This window comes from Podarcis melisellensis, assembly GCF_964234715.1.
Source record: "Podarcis melisellensis genome assembly, chromosome: 9".
NCBI lineage: Eukaryota > Metazoa > Chordata > Lepidosauria > Squamata > Lacertidae > Podarcis > Podarcis melisellensis.
The window spans coordinates 11,688,871-11,709,642 of NC_138541.1; the positions used below are offsets into that span (position 1 = coordinate 11,688,871).

General features: G+C 44.4%; 1 protein-coding gene across 1 annotated transcript in view; it reads right to left on the reverse strand.

Moving 5' to 3' along the window:
- Positions 1–20,772, reverse strand: part of ANTXR2 (ANTXR cell adhesion molecule 2) — a 157,683-nt gene that overhangs the window by 44,435 nt on the left and 92,476 nt on the right. The window contains exons 15-16 of the mRNA XM_081925103.1: positions 19,494–19,661; positions 15,611–15,691 (exon numbers count right to left, since the gene is read on the reverse strand). Of these exons, the coding sequence (XP_081781229.1) occupies positions 15,611–15,691; positions 19,494–19,661 (249 nt within the window). The remainder of the gene's footprint in view (positions 1–15,610; positions 15,692–19,493; positions 19,662–20,772) is intronic.

The window sequence follows — 20,772 nt, forward strand, 5'->3', positions numbered from 1 at the left end:
TGCAATGTAGGAATCACAGCTTAAGAATCCCTGGCCACCCAAATCCTGTTTAAAGTCCTCCAATGAAGGAAGATGTTAAAAACAAAAACTGTGACCCAAGCCTATAGCATGTTTGGAAGCTCAAACAGTAAGGTAGCTCCTTACTATGGAAAGCACCAGCCATGCTCCGGCACCAGCTTTTGCCAACCTGGTTCCCTCCAGATGTTTTGAGTTACAACCAGCGTTAGAAACTTAGATATGCAGTCGTACCTTGGATCCCAAACGCCTTGCGAGTCAAATGTTTTGGCTCCCAAAAACTAAAAAGCCGGAAGTAAGTGTTCCACTTTGCAAACGTTCTTTGGAATCCGAACATCCAAAGCAACTTCTGCAGCTTCTGATTGGCTACAGGAGCTTCCTGCAGCCAATCAGAAGCTGCGGCTTTGTTTCTGAACTTTTTGGAAGTCGAATGGACTTCTGGAACAGATTCCAGTTGACCTCCGAGATACCACTGTATAAGCTAGGTGCTAAATGGTTCCTTAAACCAGGGTTAAAGGTAAAGGTAAAGGGACCCCTGACCATTAGGTCCAGTCGCAGACGACTCTGGGGTTGCGCTGCTCATCTCGCTTTATTGGCCAAGGGAGACGACGTACAGCTTCCGGGTCATGTGGCAAGCATGATTAAGCCGCTTCTGGTGAACCAGAGCAGCGCATGGAAATGCCGTTTACTTTCCCGCCTGAGGGGTACCTATTTATCTACTTGCACTTCGACAACAGTCATATTTTTCAATATGACTTCTTGGTTCCTGAAATTCATTCTGATTGTACAGATAAAATATAATGGATATAATTATCCATTGTGTTGCTAGTGTGTGAAAACGGTCAAGATTCAAGGATCCTCAGGCATGTACCTCCAGATGGTGGAGATGTCGGATGCCATCTTGGCACCCGGGCATCTTTGCTTGGTTGCAAGCAGACCATGGTCTGACTTGGTATATCGCAGCCACCTATCTATGGTATGACCTGCCACTGGATATGCAAGCGGCACCGTCTGTTTTTGAAGATTATTTAAAGCCTTGCCTGTGCCCCCAAGCTTCTGTTTGTTACTCCACACCTATCTCCCTTCTTTCCCCTTCCTTTATTTTCCCCCTGTCTTGAAGAATGTAAGCCTGCGGGCAGAATATGTCTTGGATTCCTTTTCCTTTTATTATACAGTGCTTCGATCTTCAAGCACTTTAGAAATATTAAAATATTAATCTTCAGCAGTTCTGGGAAAAGAAATGCAGAACCGCTGGCTGCACTATAACCTCTGCAATACTTCATCTGATTACAGATGGGCATGTTTTATTTTTTAAAAAAATGATCTGTGCAGTCCATGCATTGACAGCAGCAGAAACCATATTAGAGGCTGCTGTTTGGAACAGTGTATTGCTCACAAGTAATGTCTCCCTGTCTGCTCAGATGTATTTATGTCAAATTATGAATGGGACCCGGTGTCTATTAACACATTGACCCAATGCTGTTAACTCTGACCCCTGAACAGGAATGCGAAAACGGTGGCCCTAATGAAAGATCGCCCGCCCATCACCCATTCTTCTGATGCAAAGTTGGCTGGACAGAAATGACAGCCCTGTCCTCGTGATCTATGCAAATCAACCAAGGCAACATGCAACCATTTCCTGTTTAGTAAGGTTTAAAATGGCGAGTCAAGCTTGGGAATAAATTAATTCATGGAAGACTCAGGTTGACATCACTCAACAGGTGAATTTGCACAATCGAATCATGGCCGGAATACGGAAAAGAGGAATTTACATTCAGCCTCTTCCTGGATGCTTTGCTCCAACTGGCGAATGGAACCAACAAGACAAGACCTAGCTCTTCACCACAGCTTCCTGTTAATGTGTGAACCCAGAAACTATGGTTAATGGCTTTACATACAAGCCAGGATATTCAGCCAAGGTTTAAAGTTGGCTTAATATGATGGTTGGTTTGTGAGCCCTCCACCAGAGTTCCAAGGAAATGGGAAGCGATGCTTAAAAAAACCAGGTAGGCAGCACTGTTGAGAAGACCAATAATCTGACTGGTTCCGCTATTTTACCTTCTGGGTCCTAGATGTGGAATTTTCCTCTCCCACTGCTGGGCACTGTACCCTCCTATATATATGTCATGGGAAATGCAGAAAGGATTTGGTGTATTAAGGTGGGAAAGTATTACTGTAGTCCATGCATTGTTGACCTTGAGGATGGAAGGCTGCAATGCACTCTTTGTGGGTCTGCCCTTGGGCCTGATTTGGAAGCTCCACCTGGAGTCAGACTGCTGATGGGTACACATGGCCAGAAACATGGGAAACCATTGTTAAAACATCTACACTGGCTATTACCAAGCTAAGTTCAAGGTGCTTGTATTAATTTACAAAACCCTGAACAACTTAGGTCCTGGGTACCTTAGGGACTTCCTAAACCAGAGCTTTCCAAAATGTGTGTTACAACATGTTAGTGTGTCGGCTTGCAGTGTGTAGGTGTGTCACATGATATGTGTCCATATCTCTTATAAGGGTTTAGTTTAACCTCCGGTTTGCTAATAAAACTGAATTACGGTGTCGCGAAACAATGCGTGTCTAAAAAGTGTGTCGCCAACATGAAAAGTTTGGAAAACTCTGTCCTAAACCAGTCCAGTTTAGTCACAGATCATCTACAGGAATGTCGATTGTCCCATGAATTGGAAAGGCTCATTTGACATCCACATGAGATAGAGCCATTCGTGTCATCAGCCCAGTCCTCCAAAATATTCTGCCTATTCCACCAGGCTTACGCATGCAATCAAAAATCCATCTTTACCTGCAGCCTTCTGGGTGTTTTGGACTGAATCTCTCATCATTCCCAGCCAGCTATGCATTCTGGCTTGTAGACTGCATTTGTAATTTTAATGGTATGGTGTTGAAACTCACTGAGTGGTCTTAGGCAATGCAACTTGGATAAACTTGTAAGATGTGTGTGTGTATAAAAGTATCTAAGAAATTGCAGCTAACACTGCAATCCTAATGTCCCTTGCCTGGAAGTAAGCACAACTGAGTTCAATGGGACTTAACTTCTCAGCAGACATTGTTACGATTTCTGGCTAACAGCACAATCCTAACCATAGCTATTCAGAAGTAAATTATGCTAAATTAGATGAGGCTTACTCCCAAATAAGTAGGGTTAAGACTGTAGGGTTAGGACTAACTAACTAACCATTGACACACCTGCCTGAATGCCTTGCAGAAGAAGCATGAGGCCCACAATGAAGAAATACTAAAAATAATTTACATAATCCCTTTGGTACCCCAAGTTACATTTTGTAATACTTTGCTCCTTCATGCTTCCAACAATCTCTTACGGAAAACTGTTGTTATTTCCATTTGAAGAACTGAGGCTGACGGTGTACATACTGCAGGCGAAAAATCAGCGAGCAGAATTTGAAATCGATCACAAAAAGGCTCAGGACTGACAGCCTCCCAAATCACCCACAAACAGCTCTATTTTGTTATAAAATATAAAAGGCCAATACCCCCTTTCATGAAGTGTCAAAACCATATATTATGGATTCTCCGCTGTGACCCCCTCACTCTTAGAAGTTCAACCATTAGCACCCTCTTAACGGGAAAAAAAAGGTGTGTAGGTAAATGCAGGCAAAAAAATAAAATCTAACTTTTTTATTGAAAGTCATCCCTTAGTATTAGCTAGAAGAGAATGGATAGCATGTCAAAGAGGCAAATAAGAGTAATGAGGTCGCTGTCCTCAGAGGGTTATGTTAAACAGCATTCAGAGGTCAAAGGTTAAGCTGCTCCTTATCATTAGGTTAGCTGCCTGCCAGAGACTATTTAATAAAGGCAGCATGGCTAGCCCATTTAAATGGAAGCGATTGATTTTCATTTAGCATTTGTCCACCACTGCCAAAAAATCCATTTCAGGGTGACCCACCACGAGGCAAGTCATATGTATCTATATCTATAGTTAGTGACAGAAGGCAGCAGCGCTAAGGCTGCGCTACCTGTAATTGAATTAATACACCCTCTCCGTGTTTTGCTTAAGTAAAAAAAGAAAGAAAGAAAAAGCATACCTTTATGTTTGAGCTGCATTCAGGTTGCGACGCAAACTGTCAAGTGGGAGCATTTGTTAGCATTAAAATGCTAAGAACAGTGACACAGTTAAATGGAAATAAAAAGATGGGCAGCAAAATCTGTCACACCCCATCCTTCATGCAGGCCCATTTTTGCTGCCCGTGCCGAGGTTGATTTCGGGGAGGGGGGTGGATGTTGGGCGTACATGGCGGGGGGGGAGCGGGAAAGGCTTGTGTCTGATTCCATCTCTCCTGACGTACTCCCACGGGCATAAAACAAACCCGCAAACCTTTAATTGGCAGATCAATCAAGTAAAGTTTCAGTTCATTAATCAGTGGGGGCTAATTTTAATTGCGGAGGGTAAATTTTAAATCAGCGAGGCTGTGAATTCAGGGCGCGTTCGTTGTTGATTTCACTTCCGGCACGTTATTGTAACAGGGGATGAGAAATAAGGTATTAAAGCATGGGTAGGCAAACTAAGACCCAGGGGCTGGATCCAGCCCAATCGCCTTCTCAATCCTGCCCGCAGGTGGTCTGGGAATCAGCGTGTTTTTACATGAGTAGAATGTGTCCTTTACTTAAAATGCATCTCTGGATAATTTGTGGGGCCTGCCTGGTGTTTTGACATGAGTAGAATGTGTGCTTTTATTTAAAATGCATCTCTGGGTCATTTGTGGGGCATAGGAATTCGTTCATTTTTAATTTTTTTCAAAATATAGTCTGGCCCCCCACAAAGTCTGAGGGACAGTGGACCGGCCCCCTGCTGAAAAAGTATCCGGCCCCTGTATTAAAGGCTAGTCCTTTCTTTATGACGCTGGACTGTAGCTCTTTGCTTATCAAACTCTAAGTTGTTCTGCACTTCCGTGATCGATATCTATAAAAGGCACTTGCAGAATGAGACTTTGGTAAGATGCAAATTAACTGCTTTGTTTTATGGAACTGTGAAAAGCCCTCCCAGCGGAAGTCAAATAGAAAACAGCTCTGTGATGTTTAAAAGACATCTATGGGAAGGCATGCCTCCCATAGAAAGTAATGCAAAATGGATTAATCCGTTCCAGACTTTTAAAAACAACCCCTAAAACAGCATTTTAACATGAATTTTACTATCTAACGAGACCACTGACCCATAAAACGAAAGCAATAGACAATGTACTGCAGTCACACAATCAATCAATCAATCAGTAGCTGAACTGGGTTCCACACAGTCACAAAAACAAAACAAAAAGAGCTGCAAAAGCAAAAATGAAAATAAATAGCAAAAAACAGACAGACATCAATGTAACACTCAAAACGGAAGTGTGGCACTCAAAACGTAGCACGTTCAGCTTCTGAAAAAAACCGGAGCACTTACTTTCGGGTTTGCAGTGTTTGGGTTCCAAGTTGCTTGAGTACCAAGGCGTTTGAGAACCAAGGTACCACTGTATTATCTAGTTAGAGAATGGAGCTTTCTCTTAAGTAGCAAGCCTTTACAGAAAACCCCAGAAAGACCAACTACAGCTGGCAATTACAGAAACCCCCTAGTGGCTGCCTGATCAACAACAACAATAATTTATTATTTGTACCCCGCCCATCTGTCTGGGCTTCCCCAGCCACTCTGGGTGGCTCCCAACAGAATTTTAAAAACACAATAAAACATTAAAAATTTCCCTAATGAGGGCTGCCTTCCTATGTCTTCTAAAAGTCAGATAGTTGTTTATTTTCTTGACATCTGGTGGGAGGGCGTTCCACGGGGCGGGTGCCACTACCGAGAAGGCCCTCTGCCTGGTTCCCTGTAACCTCACTTCTTGCAGTGAGGGAACTGCCAGAAGGCTCTCAGAGCTGGACTTCAGTGTCCAGGCAGAACGGTGGGGGTGGAGAAGCTCCTTTGGGTATACTGTTCTGCGTGGAGAACTGCTTTCTTTTGTCCTGAATCTCACAACATTCAGCTTTTTTTGCATGTCCACCTACACTGGATTGCTTCCTACGGGTTTAAAACACATACAAAATGTTGGTACTCATGACCGTGTTTCTTTTAAAGATGCACAAAAACAAGCCACCTTTCTTGGAAGATACACAACACCCCTAACAGCGACACCTCGAGAAGTTAAGACGGCACAGATCTTACTTGGTGTGCGCACTCGGTTATTTCGAAACGTTAATAACTCAACTCTTTAATATTTCTCCCTCCCCCTCCTACTTTTTAATATCTTAATGAAACTGTACTTCATTAATACAGGCTATGAGCATGCAAAAATTAATTGTGAAAATAATAAAATCACCGAGAGTTATAGGAGTACAATAAAAGGAAGGGATGGGAAGAGGTAAAATGAGATCTTCTTCTTCTTTTAAAAGTGCCCACCTGAAACTAGATACTTCGCATTTGGTTCACTTGCAAAGCCTTCCTCTTTCTGAACTATGTTTCTGTCTTTAAGCTTCCAAATAATCAAGTTTAAGGGTTCTGTATAAATAGCATTTTTTTAAAACAGTGATGCAAGTGGTCTTTGTCTTAGCAGGGCTGTAAAGCAAGGTGTGTACACACACACAAGATTCAAATTTATTATAGCGCTGCTTCATAGCCTCCAACATTTCTTTCATGAAAACAGGGATGTCCTATTCCATAATAATTATAATTATACCCCGCCTGTAATGGTTCTAGGGGTTGCTCGTGCATAAGTTGCTGCCACTCCTGGCTAGGTTACCTGGTTGAACCCTTTCTGTCTGGACAGCCCTTCACTTCGTAGCTGTCTCAGTCGCTGGCAGAATCCGTCAGTGAGCGTTTCTTGAACTTCTTCCAGCAAAGAAGTTCTTTGACGCCAAGTCTCCTCCTACTCTCCCTGCGTGGAAATCTTCTGCGCAGGGAGGGTGTGGGCAGCGGAGAACCCGTGCTCTCCCTGCTGGTCTCCGGCAAGGAGTCCTGGAGCCTCCTCTCCGATTCCCCCATCTGCCCCCCTTCTCCACTGGTGTTACACTGATTTCCTTCCCCAGATGATGGGCTGCCTCTCTCCCTACTGGGACCCTCTCTGGCATCCCTCTGGAGCCTTCCCTCCGCCTCTGGCTCCGATGGCAGTTCCCTGACACCGCCCATCTGACTAAGTTGCTCCAGCCACTCTGGGTGGCTTCCAACATATATAAAAACATAATAAAACAGTAAGCATTAAAAAACCTCCCTATACAGGGCTATCTTGAGGTATCCTCTAAAGGTTATATAGTTACTTATCTCCTTGGCTCAGGGACCACACAACTTTATGCCCTCCAACACAGGCATAGGCAAACTCGGCCCTTCAGATGTTTTGGGACTACAACTCCCATCATCCCTGACCTCTGGTCGTTAGCTAGGGATGATGGGAGTTATGATCCCAAAACATCTGGAGGGCCGAGTTTGCCTATGCCTGCTCCAACATTTCTCTAATGAAAATAGAGATGTCCTAAGGAAAAGTGGGACATTTCGAGATCAAATCAGACACCAGGATGGCTTCTGTTAATCTGGAACTGTCCCTGGAAAACAGGGCCACTTGGAGAGTTCTGCTGCTTACTCCCTTTTCCAGCAAATCCAGAGCTCCTGAAGTCAACAGCTGCTGAGATTTCAAAGGCTACCATTTGCATTTAGCTCCAGCTTTCATTGTGTGGCTGGGTTTTTGAGGTTGGGGAACATTTGGTCAAAACCAATGTTTTTCTGCAAATATCCATGTTCTGCGATCAATAAACATGCTTCAGTTCTGCTAGTGAAGCGCTACCTTAGTCACCATCTATGCCTGGCCTCGGTCCAGTATATTTGAAGGAGCGTCTCCACCCCTATCCTTCTGCCTGGACACAGAGGTCCAGCGCCAAGGGCCTTATGGCGGTTCCCTCACAGCGAGAAGCCTAGTTACAGGGAACCAGGCAGAGGGCCTTCTTGGTAGTGGCGCCCTTCCTGTGGAACGCCCTCCCACCAGATGTCAAAGATTAAAATAACTACCAAACTTTTAGAAGACATCTGAAGGCAGCCCTGTTTAGGGAAGCTTTTAATGTTTGATGCATTACTGTATTTTAATACGTTGTTGGAAGCCGCCCAGAGTGGCTGGGGAAGCCCAGCCAGATGGATGGGGTATGAATAAGTTGTTGTTGTTGCTGCTGCTGCTGCTACTGCTGCTGTTGTTACATGGGAAAGAGATGAAATAGCTGATGAACCCACAGAGTTCTCTCAAGGTAATGGTGGAAGAGGTGTTTTTGTTTCCGCAAAAGGTAATATCCAGCTTGGACTGAGATGGCCGTGGTTCTAGATTTAAATCTGCAGGCCAAGACTTTACAACAGTGTGGTCCAGATTATTAACAATGATGCGCCCAATCTAAAATTTAAGATGCTAAGCAACATGCGATGTCCTGAATGCTAGTAGCTGCGCCAAGTTATGTTACCAGGAGCTACTGACAGAGAGAATTAAATGCAGAGATTTATGCAAATAGTTATATTGCACATGGGCTAGTGACAGCTCTGCAAACACATGTGCTCACCTCCATACAGACATAGAAAAAAACTTATCTAATAGAAAAATGTGTGCATGTATTTTGGAGGTGCGAAGAGAGAAGGGGGAGAAATGAAAAAAGTGGAAGACACCTTCCTTTAAAATGGCAAGTAATAAATACAGGACCCGTTAAGGAAGCCTTTTACTACAACTTCCATTCAGCTGTAGCTACATCATTTGTACATGGTGGGCATGAGAGCATAGGTGCATCTATTTCACTGTGAAAATCTGTAATCCAGTGAATCCCCAAATCCCAAACTATTTATCATTATCTACACGGCACTATCAGCATGCAGTCAGTGTTAAGTTTTAACAATCACCCAGATATGATTGTCAGCATTTACTTGGAACATGTCCAAAAAGCGGGTAAACATATTTATTTTCAGTCATTCATAAAATTCATCGGAGATTGTCAGTGTTCACGTGTGACTGTCAACAATCACCACATTGTAACTTTCACTATGTCTCTGTGTATGTGTATACAGACACACATGCATATATATCAACAAAAAACCCAGTGCAATATGGACTTTTAAAATATATTGTCAGTCAATAAATCCTGTGTCTATACAAGCGCATCATATTTCACAAAAGAGCATCTGATGTTCCTATGTGGACAGTGTCTTAAGGACTTCCCTAATTAATAACCCAGATTAAAACCTCTTGGCAATCAATTAAGATTAATGACAGACGTCATTCTCCATTCTCTGTATGTGTCTCTCTCTCTCCCCCCTTCTCTTTCTTGCCCCTCCTCCCGGTGCCCCCTTCACAGGCTGTGAAAACCTTGGGTTGTGAAACTTTAATCCTGTTATCTGTTGCCTTCTCCATCTGAAAAGCCTACAGATTAACACAGCAGACATTATCGAATTTACAACCAGCCGCTCGGACAGCTGCCCTATTTTCTACAGTTAATGGAAAAGGAACTAATCTGGTTAAGAGCGCGGGACTAGTTCATAAATCTGGGTGCGCAAGACAGTTAAAGCTGTCACGTTCCCTCTGGAGGGGAGCAACTGAATTAAACTGTCAGCTTTCTGCTTGCTGTTTCTGGGAGGGTAGCAAGCCCTTCTGTAAACTAGACTAATGAGATACGCAGCATTAACATAAACCACGTCAGTTCCCAACAGGTCATAATGGCTGTGCTGGAATCAGGGAGTTTGCACTTTTATGATGGAGCATAGTTATATATAGATATGGAAGGGGTCTCATTCCCTGGCAGCCTCGTTCTGTTTAAAACGCAACTGCTTTTGTTCCCATCTACCTCGTAGCGGGGCATCCTGGTGGAATGCAAAAAAAGGGAGAAAAATGGCTATATCAAATATTGGCAATGCGCTGCAACAGAGAGGGCCAAGGTAAACCGCGAAACAATCCCAGCCCTCTAATGCTTTGCAACGTAGCCAAGTTGATATTTGACAGCTGCAATGGGGGAGAGGGAAATTAGCAATGCACACAGGAAGAGAAAGGAAGGGGGCTTCACCTTCCTGAGCAGACAGGATCCCACCTGCATGCTTCTACGCAGCAGGTTGTACGGCGCAGCACATCCCAGGTACTCATCACAGTCAATTCGCTGCCTTGCGACTGGCCGCCAATATTTGTACCCTCCACCATTTGTAAGAAACAATTTTGTCTCCCACTCTCCTCTGCAGTTGTCTTAAAAAGGTAAAGGGACCCCTGTCCAGTCGTGGCTGACCCTGGGGTTGCGGCGCTCATCTGGCTTTATTGGCCGAGGGAACCGGCGTACAGCTTCTGGGTCATGTGGCCAGCATGACAAAGCCGCTTCTGCCGAACCAGAGCAGTGCACAGAAACGCCGTTTACCTTCCCACCAGAGCGGTACCTATTTATCTACTTGTACTTTGATGTGCTTTCGAACTGCTAGGTTGGCAGGAGCAGGGACCGAGCAACGGGAGCTCACCCCATCGCGGGGATTCGAACCTCCGACCTTCTGACTGACAAGTCCTACACTCTGTGGTTTAACCCACAGCGCCACCCACATCCCGCAGTCGTCTTAGAGTCAAGCAATAGCCACTTCTCAAGGATGCAGCATGTTCAAGCACACCAAGGGGGCTGTCGTATGATCAGGGTCAAACATCCTTGAGCCCTCAGACACAATCCACACACAGCTGGTATTCCCAAGGGAAGAATCAAATGCCCAATGTGCCAAATTCTGAGCACACAGAGGTAGAGAGGGCAATCCAGAAAGAGGAACTGGGACTTCACTGACTGGATACTGGGAATAAGAGGCAGTGTGGCATTAAGGGTTGTTCACACATTAAAACAAATACAGGCGCAAGCAGTCTCTACAAGTGTTTGTGTGAAAGAGCACACACTTGCTTGGTTGTAAAGCTCAGCTGCTAGGTACACAGACTGTACACTCACCAAACATTACATGTGCAAAGCAGATGCTCTACCAATGAGCTCTGACTCCCTTGCCCATGAAGTGAGCCAGCAAAGAAACCACAAGACGTAACCGGCTGTACTTTTGAATAAATAAGGTGTACTATTCATTGTATCAAATTGTAGATTTCAACAGAAGTCTCATAAAGTTCAAAGAAAAAAGCAGAAGATCCAGTGGATCAGTTCATTCTATAGTCAGTTCATGCATAAGGTCCATACATATAAGTGTCTATTCCACCTGTCTGTTCATAGAGTCCATTAATCCACATGAAGAGTTGTTACAGTTCCACAGAATCCTTTCACAGAGTCTAAGACAAGGATTTCTGGAATATTAGCCTTGTTTCACCATCCTAGGCTTCATCAGTAGTACAGGCTCAGATGTAATGTTACAGGATAGTGGATCTTATAGCATAGTATTGGTTGCAAAGCTAATATTCCGGAAATCCTTGTCTTAGACTCTGTGAAAGGATTCTGTGGAGCTGTAACAACTCTTCATGTAGATTATGAACAGACATATATACACTTATATATGTATGGACCTTATGCATGAACTGACTATAGAATGAACTGATCTACTGTGTCTTCTGCTTTTTTCGTTGAACTTTATGAGACTTCTGTTGAAATCTACAATTTGATACAATGAATGGTACACCTTATTTATTCAAAAGTACAGCCGGTTACATATTGTGTGTTTATTATGTTTCACGTAACCAGAGGTTTGTTGTTGTTTAGCAAAAGAAACCAGCCTGGGGTTTCCTGGTGAAGCGTAGGCAGGGGGCAAGCTCCATATAGCAATCTCTGCAGCTTGATTGTGTAAAGAAACAGATCAAGAAACGCAAGCTGATTCTTTAACACATCCGCTTTATCTTTTTGCTGTGCTGTGTTGCAACTGGCTCTGGCATTCCAGAATGCTTTGCAAGAGGCAGGAGGGAGTTTGCTCTTGAAGCTTGTTTGGTAACAAGAGGTTCTCAAAACTCCACCGCTGCGTTCAGAACACGACCTGCAACCACCAGGATCCATTTCCTATTTTAATTCTAGAGCCATCTCAAACAAAGCCCTGATCCTGAACCAAACTCTGCTAGACCCCAGCAAATTGGCACTGTGCGAGGGGTAGTGAAAAATCTGTTTTGACTTCATAAGAACCATGAAGTACAGCATGCTTGCATCTTTTCAGGATCAACAGTAATTTTCAGTGTCAGTAAGTTTCAACAGCCAGCAAAACCTAAGAGGAAGCGGGGAGAAATAATAATAATGCCCTCCACACACAAAATTTAAAAAAAACTTGAGTGGTGTATGAGTCTGTGTGCCAGTGTTGCGGCTCATAAATCAAAATGCATGAGCCGGCTTAGATAAGGAGCATAATGCGCATGTTGAAACCTGTGCCAGTTTTCTGTCTATTGCTGCCCGAAACCCCTTGAACAACAAGCACTGGAGGGGGGGGGAGCCAACACTATCTCCTGCAACAGTGCGACAAGGTGTCGCTGCGACAGCGTTTCAACACTCAGGCGGCTGCCTCGGTTGTAGCGATGTGGTCTGAAGGTGAACGTAACCTCAATTAAATCCAAGAAGCACTTCTGAGAATTAATTGGCTGTTTTACAGAACAACCCCAAAAGTATTGCTGATCTCCCTTTCTTCTTCTCCCCTCTTTCTCTCTCTCGACTTTAAACAAACGGTGAGGGTGTGTGGCGATGCATCATTTATAAATTACCTTGTTGGCACGCGCACACACACACACACAAAATCTACACCCGCCCCAAAACACCGCTTTGAAAAACAGGGGGAAAACAAACACAAGCCCAGCTCCTGCTGAGGACTCCGGCACGTTTGATGGAAAGCCTTCAAAAGAGTTCACGGCTTAATGCAGGCTGTCTATGTGGGGACTTCGATCCATACCTGCTGTCCCCTGTCAGTCCCTAGAAACTTGGTGGCAGATGTTGCCACGTTAAGTTGTCTCTGAAGTGGCTCTCTCTCCCCATCTCCCCACCACAACAGAGTCAAACTACATTAGATCTCTTCTATTTGTGCCTCGGGCATGTTTGGGAGCACAGCTGTGCCAGCCGCCCCCCACTCTACCTTTCGTGTTTCAGGGCTCCCCCTCTCCCCCCCCCCCGGGCAGGAAATCTGAGACCAAAAAACACTGTTTTCCCATCCTTAACTACATCTGATGACAACCCAGAAGCCTCGCTGCAGGCTGGCGCTGGAGTTGGGCCTCTGCTCCAAACAGATGTCGACAACAACCTGCTAGCTCACACCTGTACAAGCCTGCCTCACCTCACCGGTTGCGGGCTGAAAAATTCATGACTCCAAGGAGTTCCGTCCACAATCAAAGCTTTTCCGATCAGCGGAGGGTGGCCCTCAAACTGGGCCAGCATCGCTCTTAAGTGTCTGGAAGAACTGCGGAAAGGAGAGGCGGGAGAGAGGGCCCTCTCCTTTCTGGTTCTTGATGCTTCAGCTTCAATTATTTCATCAGAAACTCGCATTCAAATGGGGCTTCTTTGGCAAAGGGGAACGAGATGACAGGAGCCCCTTTCATTTCGCTCGCTGTTCAGCGTGACAGTTGTATTTGCTTACTGTGGTTTTGTTTACTGATTCACACTCACATGAGGTACTGATCTGAACTGAGGAATAAACGAGCAAATTTTCCTTCAGGGGATTAAAACGTGCCCCCCCCCACAACCCAGGCAGAAGCTGTGTACATGCAACACCACAAGTCACACCCAAAAGATGATAACTGTCTTTAGCACTTTGTTCAGCAGCCAAATTATAGATTTTCAACTCTCTTTCTTTCTCTCTCTCTCTCTGATTTTTTCCATAGAAATCAAACGCTGGCTGCTGTTTGTTTTAGAGGTAACGAAAGTCTTCTCTCCTGGAGGCCTTAAGAAATGAGAGTCCATTTTTTCCTCCCTGTCGTGTAAATAACTTACAGAAACCACCCCATTCTTGGAAGTATGTAAGTCAAATAAAAGGCGGTCAATATTTAAGCTGTTCTACTGGCAAGCATCCAAACCCCTTGCTTGATCCAGAAGTGAACAGCCACAAAAAGGGTTTAGGCACAAGTAAAAATAAATTCAAGCGTCTGCTGCCTTGTTGTAACTGATCAAAATGTATTGAACGGGTAAGATAACTGATGAATAAACTAAACACTGCAGCTTGATGCATGCTCTATTAAAGATAAAGATTTTGGATAGGAGGTGGCTGAGGAATTTAACAAAGACTCAAACATACTGGCTTCCTCTTCATCAGTCTCTCTCACATCTGCATGCTCATGTCATCTTCTCTGCGAGTCAAATGCTATAATCAAATCTAGCACTGACAGCCAAATAAATTCTGTAAATATCTCTGTCTCCCCCCCCTCCCAACACACACATTTCCTGTTTGTCAGTTTCCCAGTAACTCAAAACCTTGCCAGAATTTTGCATTACTATTTGGGATCAACAAGTCTTGGATATAAAGTGAACAGAAAAGGCAAAACAAATCCATCAGGTGTTCTTTGCTCTTGTGGTTTATAAAGTCCCAGGAAGTAAAGATGGTGCTAATTAGTCACAGCCCTCTGATTTATATTAACTGCATGCAAATATAAAATGTTATTTGCTACAGCCCTCCATTTAATGGGACTTCAATGCCCTTCCCCTTAGAGGCTTTGGCCTGGGGAAAAGGCAGGGCCTCAGTCCTAAGCTTAATGTCCACTTTTAGGTCTAGCACAGGTTTCCCTTTGCAGACCGCCATAAGTCACACAGGGAGCGATTGGAATTTCAGCCATTCTCTGCCATTTTGGAAGGCTGTAAGGGAATGAGATCAGAGACTAGTGGTGTACAGCACCTGTTCTTTGATAACAGCAGCTTGCGTGTTGCTAGCTTGCACTCTTCATAAAGATTTGAGGAGTGGTGTTATTACGCCTCTACTAATATCCATGCCAGGTCACTCAACCATTGCTGCTGTGTCTAGCAGATCAAGATAACCAGGTGACAGCAGAAACTTAAAAAAATAAATAGCAGGGGCAATTAGAATAAGATCTATTACTTGATTGTTGATGTCAAGCTTTGGAATGTACCGTACTTTTCTGTGTATAGGACTAGGTTTTTTTCTTTTAAAATTATGCTAAAAAGTGGGGGGTCGTCTTATACATGGATAGTGCATAGGGTGGGTGTGTTATTGGTTGCTGCGGCAATGGTTGGTGTTGATTGGCTGACGCTGCAGCAATTGGGTGGGTGATTTGCAGCTTCTGCTGTTGAGGGGACAGATGAGAGGCAGATTTTAGGATGCGTGTGGATGAGCGATTTTCGGCAGTCTCCCCCAAGAAAGCTCAACAACTCTGTGCCATCTTCCCCCATTCTCTAAAATTTGAGTCCCCCCAAATATGGGGGTGTCTTATATATGGGGGCATCTTGTAGACAGAAAAATACGGTGTTTTGCATAGTTAAGCCTTTACCTCTATGTTCAGTACAACTGTGCTTTATTTTACTGCTATGGTTAGTGGCTGACGCAAACAAAGATTCTTCTGATCTGGTCTGGTCTTCAAGCATCTCCACGAAGGGATGGGGGGAAACCTTGACTGAAACCCTGGACCTGAATTTATGTAGGCCATCTTTCCATACACAAAAGGGAAGAGCCCTGTGGAGAGTTGTGAACAGCACAGCAAACAGGCCACAAACACGTAACACGCACCTCATCTCCCTGCTGCGGTCGCATCAAAGATACTCTGTCATACTGCCGCCTCAGCAAAGCCCACAGCGCATCGAGACGACCCTGCAAAGAGGAGACCAAGAGGACGTTTGATTAGCTGGCGTACACGGCGGCCGTTCTCAGAATCATTAGCCGTCCTTGGATATGTCTCGGGGATCATCTTCCGCCAAATGACACTGTAGGACAATGAGTGCTCCTTAAATGGGATGCTATTAAGGCATAAATTTCGCTTAATGGGAACACATTGAGCCAGCGATGTGTGATTAAGTAAGTGGTTCTTAACAATGTGTTAAATGAGTGGGAAATTCTAAGTTCAGGTCTTTTACTATTTTGACTTTAAGGGACTTTAAAAATAACACAAAAAACCCTGCATGCACATATGAAAACCAAGTAAAGATTAAGCATCTTGTTGGTCGAAAGACTTTTCCAAACTCTCCTTTGTTTAAATGAAGTTTGTCTAGTCAAAGCAGGTGCTTACTTCTAGTACTTTTAAAAAACCTAAGTCTATAAAAAGATCCGGCTGGATCAGGTCCATAGCCCATCTAGTCTACCATCCTATCCTCACACTGGCCACCCAGGTACCTGTGGGAAACCTGTGGGATGTGAAACACAAGAGCAGTCAAGTACAACATTCCTAGAGTGAACATGTTTACACATGGGGAGGAATGTTTGTCCAGCCAGCAGGTAAACTTCCTGTTTCCTTCCAGAAATTTCCTCTGCATCGAAGAAGCAACATCTGCTTAGCCAAAGATGTTCTCTTGGCTTCCAACCAAGAGAGGAAAAAGGGACTGTCTTCTTATGAGATAGTTTCTAGGTATATGTTACTTTTCTAAGCTAAGACTGCCTTCAGGGATCCTATTGTGAACAGAATGATGTGTGAGTAAACCTTTTTATACTTTTATAGAAGACTGTGTGGTGTCTTATCTTTTATGAGGGAATAAGGGGAAAATACCTGAACAGTTATTATAGAGGCTTTAGCGAGCCTAAGCAAACACATCCTCTGAGTTTAAACAAAAGGGGAATGGTACTCTGCTAAATTGTGAACTTGTTAACACAAGTTGGAAAAGGATATAATCAGACAATATATCCTCTCCTGCATCCCTGAACATTCCCACAAAACCCGCAGGCAGGATTCAAACGTAAGATAACTCTCCCCTCCTGTGGTTTCCAGCAACCGCTATTCATTAGCATTGCTGAGTCTGACTTTGGAAGGAGAGTGTACTATAGCTAGTAGCCATTAACAGCCTTTCTTCTCCATGAATGTGTCCAATCCACATTGGTGGCTATCACTGCCTCCTATGGAAGACGGTTCCAAAGTTCAGCTATGCATTTCCAGTATTTGAGGCCGTTATGCCTTCCCTCCTTGTCTCGGCAAAACACCTCCTGCATGTACCCCTTCAATTTTGATGGCTTAGGACCCTCGTATTTACGGGACCACCTCTCCTGGTATGCCCAGCAGAGGCCCTTAAGCTCCATGAATAATCATAGTTTAGGGGTTCCGGGCCCAAAGGAAGTCAAATTATCCTCCACCAGGGCCAGGGCCTTCTCAGTGATGGCTCCGACCTGGTGGAATGCTCTGTCCCATGAGACCAGGGCCCTGCAGGATTTAACCTCCTTCCACAGGGGCTGTAAGACAGAGCTATTCCACGTGGCTTTCAATTTGAACTTAGCCTGATCTTTTATTCCCCTTTCTTCCTTCCCCCTCCCCTTTTTATGAAGATTACCCGCTCTGGGATCCCACAGCTAATTCTCCCCTGGTCTCCTCGCTGGCCCAAATAGGACTAATTTAGCCAGCTAGCCCTGGTGATCATCTAATGTTTATTGGATGGATTTCCCCCCTAAATTGATTTTTGAATTCTGAATGTGTTGTTATTCACGCTTTATACTGTATTTTATGCTGGTTTTTGTTGCATCGATTAAGTGTTTAAAATTTGTTGTTAGCCACCCTGAGCTTGGTTTTCTGAACCGGGAAGGGTGGGGTATAAATAAATTTTATTATAATTATTATTATTATTTACAAGACTACCTCATATGGGTCTTTATAAGAGGCAGCACACACTGGAGTCTTGAGGAAATTTATGGATCCTGGGCTGCTGCAACTAGAATCAGCAAGTGGAACTGTCTCCCTTGGGAGGTTGTAGACTCTCTTTCATGGGGGGGGGGGGAGTTAAAGAGAGGTTTGGTGGCCATCTGTCATGGTTTAATGTGTTTTAAACCGCTTTGAGATTCTTTCTTTAAAATATAAAGCGGTATAGAAATGAAATTATTATTAATAATAATAATTATACACCTTTAGGCGCCAGTCAAAAAGGTTTCTTTTAAACCAGAACTCTGGTTGACCTGATCAACATCCCACATACCATTTTAAAATGTGGCTCTTTTTTGGGGGGGGGAGTGTATTATTGGGTTATTGCTTTATTTTTATTTTATATACAGTCATACCTCATGTTACGTTTGCTTCAGGTTGCGCGTTTTCAGGTTGCGTCCCACGGCGACCCGGAAGTACCAGAAAGGATTACTTCCGGGTTTCGCCGCTCACGCATGCACAAATGTGCAAAATGACACCACATGACACCTGCGTGTGTACAGATGTGCAGACACGGGTTGCGTTCTTTTCAGGTTGCTAACGGGCCTCCGGAATGGATCCCGTTCACAACCAGAGGTACCACTGTACTGTGATCTTTCCATGGGAACCACTCTGAGAGCTCTGGGTATAGGGTAATATATTAATAATAATAATAATAATAATAATAATAATAATAATAATACTCTTCTCTCCACCCAGCCAACTTGCATCTTCTCTTTTGAGTTCCACCACAGCCTTCAGGCCCTGCACACTCCCATTCTTTCCTGACTCTACCCCTTCCAATTGCTGCTCTTTCCTTAATGCGGTGATGCCTTTAACATCCACGGGGAGGGAGAATGTGTTGCCCTCCAGGTGTTGTTGGATTACAACACCCATCATCCCTGACCACGATGGGAGTTGGGAGTCCAAGAACATCCAGAGGGCCACAAGTCCCCCATCCCTCTCCCATAGAAAATCCCATCACTATTAGAATGGCAAAACAAACTCTGCCAGTTCATAGAAATGGCAAAATTGGTGGCAATTATTAGAGGCCACTCAAATCACAGAATAATTAGAGAGTGGGATGGAGTGAAGGAAGACATGATAAAATATGGTTCCGGAATTGAAATATTAATAGAGAATGCGTAAAACGTGCAGGGGTAAGCAAGAAAATAATAATAGAATCAACTGAATAATTATTAAATTATAACAACACAACAAGATGGAAGAAGTAAAATATTGAGATCACACATGGGTGAAGCGAGTGGGGGATATATGGGAACCTATAATATCATTTATAATATAATTTGTTAATTGTGTTGTATTTACATACAGCAAAGGGAAGCCTAGAGCCATTAGATATATTTTAATTTAGGTAATCTATGTAATAGGCTTATGTTAGAAAATGAATATGGATTTTGAATTTGATGTTTGTAAAAATAAATAAATAAATAAATAAGTCCCCCATCCCTCTCCCATGAGATATCTAGTTGGCTCCATGCACCTTGATAGGATCATGCCCTATCCCTTGACATGAGCTAACCTGAAGGAAGCCTGGTTCAAGAATCAAGGCTCCTAATACCTCCAGATGTTCTCTTTGTGCGCACACTGCAGTGCCATCACAGGTTGGGGCTTCCACTACCCTCTCAGCAACCCACTGCCAATGCTGTTTCCCCCAGTGGTCTTAAATTTGTATAAATGGGGGCTTGGTTTCCCCAGGCTTCCCAGCTGTCCCAATTTGCCCCATTAGACAACTGCAAAGCAAAGACTGCTTTCAATGACAAAAGACCAAGGGTGTACCTTAATAGGCGTGTACCACTTTTCCTGAGCAGGCAATGAGGTAGGCTTGGGTCTCGGAGGTCTAGGCTGAAATGGCTCATCCGGTTCCTCAGGGATTGTCACCACAGCATTTTTGGCTTTCTCTAGTCGGGCGCCTTCTTCAGTCGACCCTTTATCGCCCCAGCGAACCTGCAGAAAGCAAGACCCATTCTCAAAGCGGCCTTGTGTAGGGACACACAGTGCTCAAGCCAGTGGTCAAGGTGGCCTTGGCTCACTGCAAACCAGCACGCAGGTGGACTCCCAGACCAAAGATCATGGACCCCTCCCCTGGTGCTGCAGAACTGCCAGGGCTAAACCATGCTTGGGCTTCACATTACATCCAAACCTGGGCTTATGGTTTGTCTCTCCCAAGTGGTAAAGCAAGAACAAACCTTGGTTACACACACCTGGTTTTCAAATGTAACCTTAAGCCAAACTATGGCTTCCCCCTTGATGGAGCAGCAGCAGCAGAACCAAGGAAGGAACACTATGGCAATCTTCAGTCCAGGAACCTGCATGTTTGCTCATTCATGCTAAGATAAAAGTAAAGGGTAAAGGGACCCCTGACCATTAGGTCCAGTCGTGGCCGACTCTGGGGTTACGGTGCTCATCTCGCTTTACTGGCCGAGGGAGCCGGCATACAGCTTCCGGGTCATGTGGCCAGCATGACTAAGCCGCTTCTGGAAAACCAGAGCAGCGCACGGAAATGCCGTTTACCTTCCCGCCAGAGTGGTACCTATTTATCTACTTGCACTTTGACGTGGTTTCGAACTGCTAGCTTGGCAGGAGCAGGGACCGAGCAACGGGAGCTCACTCCGTCGCAGGGATTCGAACCGCGACCGTCTGATTGGTAAGTCCTAGGCTTTGTGGTTTAACCCACGGCACCACCCGCGTCCCCATTCATGCTAAGCCACATGCAAATTGGAATCTTACAGTTGCAAAAACAGATGTACTGATTCAAGTATAATTCTCTATTAAGCTCTAAGTTACAGAAGAACCCCAAGTATATCTACTCAGAAGTGAATCCCATTGCATTCCAGATGCTGCAGCACTGGACCATCAGCCCACATGATCAACAACATAAAATAGATTTGGGCCTGGGGCTAAGAGACAGTGCCTTGCCTAAGCCAGACCACCACCTCCCATGAGTTCATGGGATTTGCAGATCATGCTTTTAACCACTACACTGCGCCAGCTGTGGAACAATAGGAGCTTCTGATACACATGGTCTGCAGATGAGAATACTGATGCCACACTGTAA